This window comes from Trichomycterus rosablanca, chromosome 27 (assembly GCF_030014385.1).
Source record: "Trichomycterus rosablanca isolate fTriRos1 chromosome 27, fTriRos1.hap1, whole genome shotgun sequence".
NCBI classification, from domain to species: Eukaryota; Metazoa; Chordata; class Actinopteri; order Siluriformes; family Trichomycteridae; genus Trichomycterus; species Trichomycterus rosablanca.
This window is the reverse complement of record NC_086014.1, coordinates 3,143,782-3,156,093: the sequence shown is the minus strand read 5'-3', so window position 1 is coordinate 3,156,093 and position 12,312 is coordinate 3,143,782. Positions and strand designations below refer to the sequence as shown.

At 39.1% G+C, this 12,312-nt stretch overlaps 1 protein-coding gene across 1 annotated transcript; it reads right to left on the bottom strand.

Annotated features, from left to right (window-relative positions):
* Nucleotides 1-389: 389 nt before the first annotated feature.
* Nucleotides 390-9,894, bottom strand: lpcat2 (lysophosphatidylcholine acyltransferase 2). The gene is made up of 14 exons (XM_062989627.1): nt 9,715-9,894; nt 8,531-8,673; nt 7,629-7,846; nt 6,691-6,803; nt 5,793-5,853; nt 4,896-4,954; nt 4,479-4,513; nt 4,092-4,146; nt 3,693-3,775; nt 3,478-3,603; nt 3,011-3,164; nt 2,029-2,127; nt 1,267-1,408; nt 390-951 (listed from the first exon to the last, which is right to left on the bottom strand). The coding sequence occupies exons 1-14, from the start codon at nt 9,817-9,819 to the stop codon at nt 770-772; spliced, it is 1,575 nt and encodes a 524-aa protein (XP_062845697.1). The 5' UTR covers nt 9,820-9,894; the 3' UTR covers nt 390-769.
* Between the last annotated feature and the right edge of the window lie 2,418 nt (nt 9,895-12,312).

Here is a 12,312-nt window from a genome sequence, read left to right as displayed (position 1 = left end):
CAACCTGGGGCTGCACTGAAATAAATTCTGCAATGTTAAGGAGGAGAAATCAAGAGAAAGAGGCGACAAAGGCTTCAACGTTACTTAATTGATTCCGTGAAATCTGATCAATTGTGATTAAAATGAAATGGGCTCCTCTCTTCTGAAAAGGTTAAAACAAAATGACTGGGGAAATCACAGCTGGTGATCACAGCGTACGAACAGCAGGGCTTTAATGAAGTCAGCTGCATGCCATCCTTCACGGGGCTGGACCAAACAAGAGAACATTAGTCACCTGTAGCACACAATTAACCCCAACACTGATATTCTATATGCAACAATGTTCACAAGATTACTGTCTGTCTCTTTGCTTCACTGTGTACAGTTTAATAGAGATTAAAAGATTAAAGTTTTCTTTGTTTTGGCACTGTTTATTGCTCACAAAAAAGAAACATTAGAAACACTACCGAGCTTGTAATTTAGGGTGCTGCTGTCACCTGGTGGAAGATCTCAGCATGTGACGTTGGCTGTTTAGCAGTTTTCAATGTATCTTTAATGTTAGAGAATAAACACATCATGCATAAACTTTTAATGCAAAATAAGTGTTTACAAGAATTCTTTTTGAACAGCAGTGGGACTGAAACTGATGTTTTGCTCAATCCTAGCTGCTGAGGCACATTATGCTCACATTTGAAGTAGATCAAAAAGAAAAAGTTATAGTAATTGATGTTTTAAGGACCTCTGGTGATTTGTGCTTGTCTTAGTCCTGTTTTTTCTAAATGCAGAATGATTAATCATCCTTCTTGTCTGAACTTTCTTCTTGGTCACTTAAAGAAACAGTAGATCTCTGGATGGAGATGGGGTCGGAATCTGGCCTGTCTTCCCGAAGAGCTTGGTACCGCTGGAGGTCAATATACGTGGTAAAAAGTTTGGCATACTCCGGGTGGCTTAAAGCAAAGGAGTGGAACTCATCTGGTGAATAACAGCAGAAAAGAACCAAAAAAGCAGTTATAGGTTATATTGACTTAACCATTAAACTGGATCGGTTTATTATAGTGACTAGTTTAGTACTATACTGTTTTAATAAAAATTGCCTAGAAACATTTTTCCACTTTTAGTCTTATTAAAATATAGAAAAATATAGAAATTTCTTAACAGGCCTGTGGGAAAAAAATGTAAAATAAAAATGTAAAAATAAATGTAAACAAATAATGTTTTTTGCATAATAACCAACATAGCAAAAATTTACCAATGATATGTTTTAACAATAAAGACATACATACATACCATATGTGATATGTCCTGATCCATCTGCATCAATCTCGTCAAAGAGTTTGGAGACGTTAAGATCAGATACACCTAAAGCAGAGCGCAGCAGACCAGCAAATTCCTCTCGGGTGATATTGTTGTCTTCATCAATATCAAACAGCTAAATATATATTACATAAATTAGGTACAGAAACATAAAATAAGGTAGTGCAAATGTACTACAACCAAATAAACAGAAACTAGTGACGAGCAAACAAAACCATGTCGTTTTATCTTAAACTAGTAGTAGCTTACCATTAGTAACTAAACCATATAAAACCGGCTACATATTTAATTTACTAAAGGTTTGTGTATAAGACATACAAAAGTAAAAACTTTAATGATTTAATAATCTTCAAAATTAGCATAATTTATATAATGGGGCAAACCCACAAGTATTTTAATTACACTGAATGTGAATTGAGCTTGTAATGTAATATTAAGCATTCTGGTCATTTAAGAGTGCCAATTGTGTAAATAAACTAGGTTTAATACAAGGGCAGTTGCTAATGTGATTCACAATTTGTATCAAGACTGCAGTCAGTTTAGAAAATGAAAATTACACAGATAAATACACAAACTATAACATCTTTGACTCTTTCTACTAGATTTGTGCCTATTTATTCTAAATAGCAATTGAGAAGTTTTTTTTATTTTTATTTTTTTTATTTTTATTTTTTTTACTAAAATCAAAGGCATGGCTCACAATCAACATTCCAGTTTATGTATGTATGTATGTACCTTAAATGCTGTCTGGATGACTTCATCTGTGTTGGCTGGTCGACACAACACAGTCATACCAATAACATACTCTCTGAAATCAATAGTGCCATCCTCATCCTACAGTGACATGCAGGAAATGCACAGTCAACCCAAAGAAATTAATATCATATCATTTCAATAAAAACACCTGGACTTTTATATCATACACTCAATGAGCACTTTGTTAGTAGCATCTCTACTAAACATACATTCATTGACCATTTTACAGAGCTACAGATAACATGTAGATGCACTTACTATGCAATTACTAACTGTAGCCAATGTGTTGCTCTATACACCATGTCAACCCCCTTTACCCCATTCATTAATCAAAGGGACTCCAACTTAACATAGATTAACTAGGTGTTGGAGCATTCTCAAAACTGCACTGGTAATAACAACTGAGCTGCACCTGATACACTCATACCAGAAGATTGCAAACTACCATGTTGAGATTTTTAAAAACTGTTTAAACTGACTGGGCTTGTACCTGCAGTTCTGAGAAGGGTCGCCACCCAAATAACATAGTCACTGGAGGTCCTATGGAAAATGTTTGCCTGGCTACTCATGGGCGAGTTCACCACAGATTCAAATTTTCACAGGTTGAAGACAAGTGCTTTAAATGTGGTTTAGTGGAGTCTGTGGCACTTAAGGTGGCTGTTTGACTTTATAAGGTTCAAGATATTTTTAGTCTACTGGGCTGGCCTGGCTAATACTGGTTTACATATATATATTCCCTTTGTGTAGTATGTTTTGTTTAATCTAAAATCATTGGGTGTAACAGATATGCAATAACAGCATAATCAAAAAGGGGTCATATTCACTTTTTTCTCTTATTAGTGCTTCTAACAGGTTCTGACAGTTCTTTTGAACTGTGTGGTTGAGAAGGGTGCTGTTCAGTCATGTTCGTTTAATTACAAGGCATTCAGTCACACACACAGACATGCAAAAAGAAACACACCCTGTCAAAAAGAGCAAAGAGCTCCTGAAGCACTGGGCTGATGGATAACTTCAAAAAGCTGGCAAACTCTTCAATCCTGATTCGGCCTCCTTTACACGAACCAGCTATTGCGGCAAAATTCTCCAGCTCCTCCTTCATGTTGTCCCATTTTAGACTGAGGCCGGCATGAATAAAAAATACAAATGTAAGTCAAGATAATTAAGACATTTGTGTAACAGAACATAACAACGTAAATTTTGACCTTATAATATCCCTACAATAGCATCAGGATGTGAGCATAGATTTAGGATTTGTAATGCATCCACTTAAAATATCCATTATAAAACATAATAGAGGCATTCTAGTAATTTTTATTTACATTTTAACCCACTATCCAAATTGTGAGAGTGGAACAATAATGAAAAATTCTTGTAGTACATAGAAATGTAGAACACAGAAAGCACTTTTGGTTGAACAGAAAGATGTACTTAAGCTTTTTGCTGATCTTGGTAAACTCCACTAGACCAGCTTCCATTGGCAGGGTCAGCTCTCCTGCTGAGATCATCAGCCGACAGTCCTCAAATGTGTGATCAGTTACTGGGACACCCAGAGCCCTGGTTATACACACCAAAACCAGGTCATCAGTACAATCATAATGACATGAGATTAAACAGATTGCAGACAGACATCAGTACTTTCTTACTTTGCCATCACGGTTCGCACTGTCTGTGCGTATTTTATAGGATTTTTCTTCTCTTCTTCTGTGGGAACCTGAGGAGAAAGAAACTAAAAACACAAAGGCACTTGAAGCACTTGACAGCCGTGTTCTGTGAGTGTGTGTGTGGCTAACTGCTTTGCGGCTGAGCTGTTGTTGCTTGACATTTTCACTTGACGGTATCATCACACATTTAACCAGCTGTAGCAGCGCATACATTGTTCAACCTGAACAATGACAATCCAACACTAAATGTAAATGTAGAAGTTACATGGCTGTTTGCTTGGTTGGATTAATGTTGCTCAAGTATACAAATTTACTTGTAAAGATGTTTGTCCCCATACTTTTGGCCAAAGGCTAGAATAGAGAAGATATATGATGGCTAACCTCAATCTCCACTGTTGTGTAAAGCTGACATAGAGTAAGAAGAAGCAGGGTCCAGCTAAAACAGGAAACAACAATGCTGTTTTTAAAGAAACCACTTTCTTAGCAATACAGACAATAAAAAGAGTCTAAAACATTATGCAACATCAAGTATAGCATTAAATCCAAACTCCCCCTGGGCAAGAAAAGATTAATAAGAGATTAATCCTTTATTAACTTAAAATCTTAGTCTGTGTTTTCCTGAATTCTATCATTTAAAATCGCAGTGCAATTGTCTGATTTTCACATTTAGATTATTTGATTCCCAAAAGCATGCAAGTCTTAATAGTCCTAACATGTAACACATTACATATTTTGTAAAGAATTTGCTCAGATAAATACAGCACTTACTAACTAGGACCTTGCCATGTCCATGTTACTGTGTCCTGGTGAAAAAGAAGAAATGATTAATGTCAAATATAAGTGAGCAGAAATGTTTTACCTTTATTTTATGTCTAGTGTACAGTCTCCTCTACAGATCTGTGGACTCTTTAGCTCATTCTAGTGGTTTTCTATGGGGTCAAGGTCAGGGGATGAGGATAAAAATAGGAATATATTTCTGTAAGAATGTACTTATAGGATTTTTTGTGGTCTTACAGTTTTTTTTCTTAGAGCTTTGGCCCCAGAAAAACAATTTTCATTGCAATTTTCAATGTTGAGCCAAAATGAGCTTTAAATATGAAATATACATTTGCATTTTTATGGAATAATAAGTCTGCACTTTTTTAATGACTAGAATAATCAGAAGTGTACTTATGTGCCGCTCACCAGCTTATTTGGGTATCTGATAAGCACTGGCTGAACTGGGACTCCTGGCACAAACGCCCCTGCAAATAAAAACAGTGACAATTTCATTTTTTTCTTCCCTTTTCACACATTTATATTCAAACATGCACACAGCAAGACAGCCAGAGCTGGTGGCTTATATCCACAACAGTCTTTAGTATACATTATGTGTCGTGTCATGTCAGTCAGTGGACTTTATTGATCTGACTGTGTCCTAGATTGTGGTCTCCTACTTTTTCCAGCTACACATAGCATGATCTTATTTAGTCCATCAGTTTTATATCTCAAAAGAATGTGTGCAAATAAAACTGATCTGAAATATCAGATCTTGGTTTTTGAATTGCATTACAAGGAAAGGAAGTCCGGTAAAGATGCAAAGATATAAAGTGCATGTTGACTGAACACTTAACAAAAACAGGAAACATGATTTTAAACAGCTCTTGATGCTGCTTCTGCTATCAGTATGATAAAGTTCTGATGCTTTGTGGGTGCCGTTTATCTTCCCACAGATTTACTGCTTCTATAAGATATTGTATTGTGCATCGTAATGCAAAGAAGAGTGGGCCAAAATCTGCAAACAATTGATTGCAGCTGTTACTGCCAAATGTGGCAAAACCAGTTATTAGCTGGTTGCACAGGTGAAACAACCATTGGTTATTTTTCACTAAAGTGTAAAATAAAACATATCTAAAAGCTAAATTTTATCAAATATATGACCTGAAACTGTAGTGAGATTCGGTACAAACGAGTTCATCTTTAAAGGGGACTTGGAAGAACCTAAAGCCAATCAGGAATGACTTGTCACTTGATGTAAGGTCATTGCACAATCATTAATATAAACTTACAAATAAATACATAAGTTAGTGTTTGTCTTCTTGCCTTGTTTGAAAGTAATCAGACATGATCTGTTTGTGCAGGTTCCTTCAGGGAAGATCAATACCTGCATGAAAACATATTCAGCTAGGTCATATTAATAGATAAACAGTCTGTCTAAACACTGACACATACATGGTAATTAGACAATTGTAAATTTTCTGTCTCTATAAACTGATCCATGAATTATTTACAATAAATTTCTAAAACTAAAAGAATCTCTGTGGTAACAGCTGCTCAGGGGGGTTAGTTAATTAGATGAAATTCTTCTGGTCCTAATGGCCTGAGCTGGGACTGCCTGTTCCTGAGCATGGAACAAATTGGGCTAGCAGTTTTGTTTTAAGTCCAGGATATGTTGCATATCTATCTTACTCTGGGTGGGACCGTGTTTCCAGCTTTCTTTTAGTATGTACAGCATACCTTTTGAGGTCTTCGGCCATGTAAAATTTTAGATGTGAAAAATCCAGTGTAGCCCTGAGGTGCCTCCCAAACAGCAAACTAGAGACTCCAACCCTTGTCAAATTTTTTGCTTTTCTTGTATACTTAAAAATTGTGGTTTTAGCTTATTTAATTGTTCACTCAATTTTCATAACATGCACTGTCCAATTCATCATTTTACTTTTGTCATTTTTTTTAAATATATATAAATTTATACTTGTATAACTTATATTAACAGCTTAACAGAACAGAGTATCCAAATTGTCATTAATGTCACCACACAATTTGTTAGTCAGCACAGTTAAAGTTAAGCAACTTCAGTCTTACAAGTCATGTTCATTAAAGTAATGTCCTGCTTTTGAAACATGCCAGTGGAACTGATGTGGGCTGTGCTCAGTTACCTCATAATTCACTCTTTTAAATCTTAAAAGAACTATAGCAATAAATTATGTAAGGCAGTTGTGACCTGTGGCCATCGGCCTTCAGATTTGGCCCGGTTACTGATTGCTTGGATTGTGTTTTTGCGTGAGTCTGGGTCCAGCCGCGAGACGAGCACAGGCTGAAAGCACCGTAAAAATCCTGAAAGATACAAAGAAAACCTTACTGTCAACATGCTGGCTGTGCATTGGGGTTTGATTAACATATTGAGCTTCCATAAGCATTTTGGCTATCAACCGGAATCAGGTTGATTAGATAGATTAACAGCAAGTGAGCTGTACTTTTAATAAGAAAAAAATAAATAAATAAAGTGGCAGCAAGTGGCTAATAGTTACTATAACAGGGTAGATTGGCCGGTGCTTCTTTTACGGTTGTACTTAATGGTGCTAGCTGTGGTTATGAGACAACAGCTCTATAATGCTATATTGTAATTATCCCTATAAATAGCCTATAAATAATTACTATAATTTAACAATAAAGCAGTTAGTGCTAGTAAAGTTGGTCTGATGCATCAAAGGGTTTGTTACCAAATCCAGGATCATTTTTTGAGAAAAATATTTTTGTATATTTATGTTGCAGTTTGTTGATTGTTCTGTTTTCTCTTGCTTGGTCAGTGCTAACTCTGCTCCCTTAAATTTCTCCTAAGTTTTGTGTGAAATAAAACTGAAATTTATGCCACTTTCTATTTTTGTTTAGTAAAGTAATGAGAAAATGTAAATGCGGATCAAACAAACCAAGAAAACTTGTCAATTATGAGTGAGAGAAATAAGCCAGAAGTGAAACACTAACAGCACCTTTAACAGCAAGAATTTCGACTTGGTGTTGAAAATATGGCTTATACTGTATAGCATTTTGAGCCTATGTATTAAATCTTTAGATATTCAATGATATAACACATTTGTAAACAAACCTTATTTCACCTTTAAATTTTGCATGAATAAAACAAAGAAATTGTCTGCAACTTACGGCCAAAAACAGGAGCAAGCAGATTCTCTGAGCGGGATACAGTAGAGGGCAGTCCCGATACAACACAGGCAATGCCATCAAAAAATGAGGAATGAGGAGCTACGGTCAGAATGGGAGCCTCAGTGCTGGTTGCCTGCTTCCCCTTAACCACAACATGAAAGCCCATCACAAAGAAATACAGCCGTCCAAGAAGCACCATCACTGTCTGACACATGAACCTGCATGAACATGCCAGGGTTAAAACTAATATTACAAAAACTATTGCAAAAAAAGCACCACATACCACACACACATACAACTGATATTGTTGTGCCATCCAATATCAATAATTCATGTTTGATTAATTCACTTCATTTAATTTTACTTTGTTTTTGATGCAATGTCTATAGTTGTAAGTTAGTTTCAACTGTAATTTAATGGTCATGTACAGTGGTGCAACAGTACACAATTATGTGGCTTTTTAAATGTTACCTATTTTCTGCTTCATCAAGTCTTATAGGCTGTTTGATTCAGTTTGATCGAGTTTGATTCACATATACATTTTCCTCATGAGCTTAAGAGACTTTTTTTTATTTTTGCTAATGCATAATGTTGCTATTGCATGTTTTGTTTTACACTAAGAAAATCTTGCAAGCGAAGGTTGGTGTGTCCACACACCTCCAACACTTGGATAAAATGACCATTTGTCCTGGGGGATTGACATGATAGACAGTATTGAAGTGAATAACATGGACAATAGATTTTACAAGTTATTTGTGGATGTTAACATTTGTGCGTTCTTCTAGCAAATCACATGTCCATTTAACTAACTTTTATTAGCACCATAAACGCTCTGTCTATAGCTGTGTAGCTTTTGTCTGTTTAATATATACCCTGAATTATAAAGTATAAGCAGTGCATACCTCCGCCAGCCTGTTATGGGTTCAACTTCTCCTTTTAGAGGACGCCCGAATGTTATTAAAGCGGCAACAGGCCACATTATCATAAGAACCAGGACCATGAGGAACAAGCGCAAGGGCAGGAGGATGAATCCCAGAAGAAAACACTAAATATACAAACACACGGGAGACACAGAGAAGCAGTTGTTTATTATCAGTTACCATGAACTCAAAACAACCTCTACTCATCTAAACAGAAATTTTTACAAGGATTTGGAGTGTGTCTGTGAGAATTTGTACACATTCATTTAAAAGAGCATCTGTTAGGTCAGATACTGATGTTAAACAAGATGGCCTGGCTGGCAATGGAATCGGTCAACCCTCCCACTCAACACTGCTACTAACACCTTCCTGACCATGCTGCAGAAATGTGACCCTGTAACGGGCATCACGGATTCACAGAAATATCAAAGAAGGAATGCTATGGCTTCTGTGGTGAAACTGAACCCTGGTGATAGTTGGACTTTCCTGAAGATCATTTTTGCGAGACAATATTAGGTTCGATTTGAAGCGCCTGTACCAGCTGTGTCGACATGCCACCAATTTCCTAATAAATCGCCAACTTAAGTTTGTAGCTGGCAATGTAGTAGGTTCATTCAGATTTTATACTAATTAGGACACCAGTTTAAAACCAAAGGCACTTTTAGCAGTTACTGACTAAAGTACTATACCTAATGCTGGAATGTAATAATACTTGTGGTTACAAGGCTGGACGGGGATATACACTTTTACAGCTCAGTGAATAGGCGAGTTTTTGCACCACGGTAAAGTCTGTTTTATTTTGGACATTCTTCGGTGGATTTTGTTGATTTGCATTTCCCATGTGTAGCATTTACATTTACATTTACATTTTCAGCATTTAGCAGACGCTTTTATCCAAAGCGACTTACACAATGAGCGGAACACGATGAGCAACTGAGGGTTAAGGGCCTTGCTCAGGGACCCAACAGTGGCAACTTGATGGTAGCAGGGCTTGAACCAGGAACCTTCTGTTTACTAGTCCAGTACCTTAACCACTAAGCTATCACTGGCCCTTAGCAGTGGCAGTGTTACATTTTGTACAAACTGACTCTCTCTCTCTCTCTCTCTCTCTCTACCGTCATCACACAACTGCTGCGTAAACAGGATGAAGCAAACAAAGCACTTACTTTGATTTTCTGGGCTCTGGTTAGTTTAAGGTCCAGCAGGAATGGGTTGATGATGGCAGGAAGGAGCAGGGACTGCTGTCGCGGTAGCACTCTGTGAGGAGACATCTTCTCACTATTAACAATACTATACACAGCCTGTGTTTCACTAACTGTACTTCCTCAATGTGGGGGAATGTTGCAATGTTTGCTTTCTTCCTCCATTCTTTCAGTTCTCTCTCTCTCTCCCTCTCTCGCTCTCTCTTATAGCAAATCTAACTGCTGTCAGTCAGGCTTTTACTGCCCCGCCTTATTTAAGTCTGTGTAATCCTATTTTCTTTTACAGTTACACCGTCCCAGCAAACAAATTACCTCCACACCACATTAAATAGTTGTGAATGTTCATGTCAACAATAAACATCATCTTATTTGCTATGCAAAAACACATGAATGTTACATTCATGTGCCATGCAGGAAAAGCACACAAAATTTACATGCACATGTTTGTTTTGTTCACTAGGGTTAGGGTTAGTGCCTGTGGTTGTGGGGGGGAACAAATGAGGCCACGGGCAGCGCACTCCAGCAACACGACAAAGAGGACACCATCAAGCAGTTATGGCAATGGAGCAGCAAAGGCCTAACATCGCACTGCTCCCAGGACATATTTGCTGCGAGCGAGGCAGATTGCATGACTACAGAGTTAATGCAGCATGGCATCGATATGGGAATGGCAGCACACATTTATCTGCATCTACACCGTTTGCCACTGGTGAAGTCTGCGGTGTTATCGTCTCTCGGTTGGGGAACCCTCACTCACTGGAAGAGCTGAACATGCACCCCAGCAACACAACGCACCCCAGTAGCACGACAAATATCACACCATCAAGTAGTTATGGCAACAGAGCAGCAAACACACCGAACTGGAAGGAGCTGAACATGCAGCACCAAGTGCAGGTGGGGGAACTGCTCTGGGCTGGTGGACACCGCGGCTCTCGTTTGGTGAACGCTCACTCACTGGAGCAGCAAACCCGCCGAACTTGAAGGAGCTGAACATGCAGCACAAGTGCAGGTGGGGGAACTGCTCTGGCTCTCGTTTGGTGAACGCTCACTTGCTGGAGGAGCTGAACACACAGTGCCAGGTGCAAGTGGGGAATCGCTGGGGGCCGGTGGACACCCCAGCTCTCGGGTGAGGACCCTTGCTCGCTGGAGGAGCTGAATATGCAGCGCCAGTGGTTGTGGGGGAACAAATGAGGCCATGGGCAGTGCACTCCAGCAGCATGCCAAAGAGGACACCATCAAGGAGTTACGGCAACGAAGCAGCAAAGGCCTTACATCGCACTGCTCCTAGGATGTATTTACTGCGAGCGAGGCAGATCGCATGACTACAGAGTTAATGCAGCAGGCCTTCAAGCAAGACGAGATTTGAGAAATGGCAGCAGCTGGAATTATCAAGCCATCTAACAGCCCATGGGCCTCACTTGCTGTGTTAGTAAAGTAATAACAGTGAGTGAGGATTGTGTGTGGACTATCTGTGTTTAAATGCCTCGTATTGACGACATGCTACACTGGGTGGCAGAGTTTAGCTGGTTTAGTTCATCAAATTTACACAGCGGATACTGGCAGGTGGCATTGAACAGAAGTCGGCGTTTACAATCAGGAAGGGCCGATGATGTAGCTCAGCACATTTGTCGTTTGTGTTGAGTTTGTGAATTACCATTTTTGTTAAGTGTGTTGTTTGGTGACCTGTCTGTTTTATTTACTTGTTTACCAAGTGGGAGGGATCTGCCATACATCACATCTGTGATCTTTTTCCATGCCCTTGTTATTCACACAAGCAAATCCTAAATAAATTATCTATCCTCCTACAGTTGAAGTGTTGTTTCCTTACATCTTGCCAACGCATCGGTGTTGGAAACGGGATGAACTAAGGCTGAAAAAGTGAAATGACTGATCGGTGAGATTGAACAGCTATTGGGGGTGAAGCCCAAGAAGGAAGACCAGGTCGACAGCATTCTGCAGGAGCCGGGTACCAAGCGTAATGCTTACCCGGTTCTGCCCGATGAAGCCAGTGAGCCCCATCCAGAGACTGGCAGAGGTGGATGAAGCGCAGACGTAGGCGACTAGAAACGACTGCCAAGCGAGTTCTGGTAGAAAAATACATACTGGGCCTCGATTTTCTGACGGCTTTGCATGCTACCAACCTGGAGCATAAAACCATTTGTGTTGGCGAGGTTAAGGTCATAACAGCAAACCAGTCCGTCGGTTTGGAAAAGCTGAACGTGCAGTGCCAGGTGGAGGTGGGAAACCGCTCGTTTGGGGAAACCCTCGCTCGATGGAGGAGCAGAACAGCTCCAGCCCGGTGTCCAGGTATGGCTACTTAACCCCAAACCCAAAATCCCACAATGCAGCGCACCCACGGCCGAAACATTTTTAGGGGTTAAAACTGTGTTAGAAGCATTTGTGTTTATAGTTGTGTTCAAAATGTTGTAGCACAGTGCATATTGTGTTCATGTTTGTGATGAATTTGTGAATTACCATTTTTGTTTTGTGTTTGGTGACCTGTCTGTTCTGTTCACTTGTTCCACAAGTGGGGCGGCAGATCTGACCTCTTTGGCCTTGCCC

What these genes read in the sequence shown, in the direction of transcription:
- lpcat2 (XM_062989627.1), bottom strand. Translation starts at nt 9,819, where the DNA reads ATGTCTCCTCACAGAGTGCTACCGCGACAGCAGTCCCTGCTCCTTCCT. An exon ending in ACACAACAGTGGAGATTGAG is followed by an intron (nt 3,776 to 4,091) that starts GTTAGCCATCAT and finishes TTGTGTTTTTAG; the next exon opens with TTTCTTTCTCCTCAGGTTCC. An exon ending in ATCAGGACATATCACATATG is followed by an intron (nt 952 to 1,266) that starts GTATGTATGTAT and finishes GTTATTCACCAG; the next exon opens with ATGAGTTCCACTCCTTTGCT.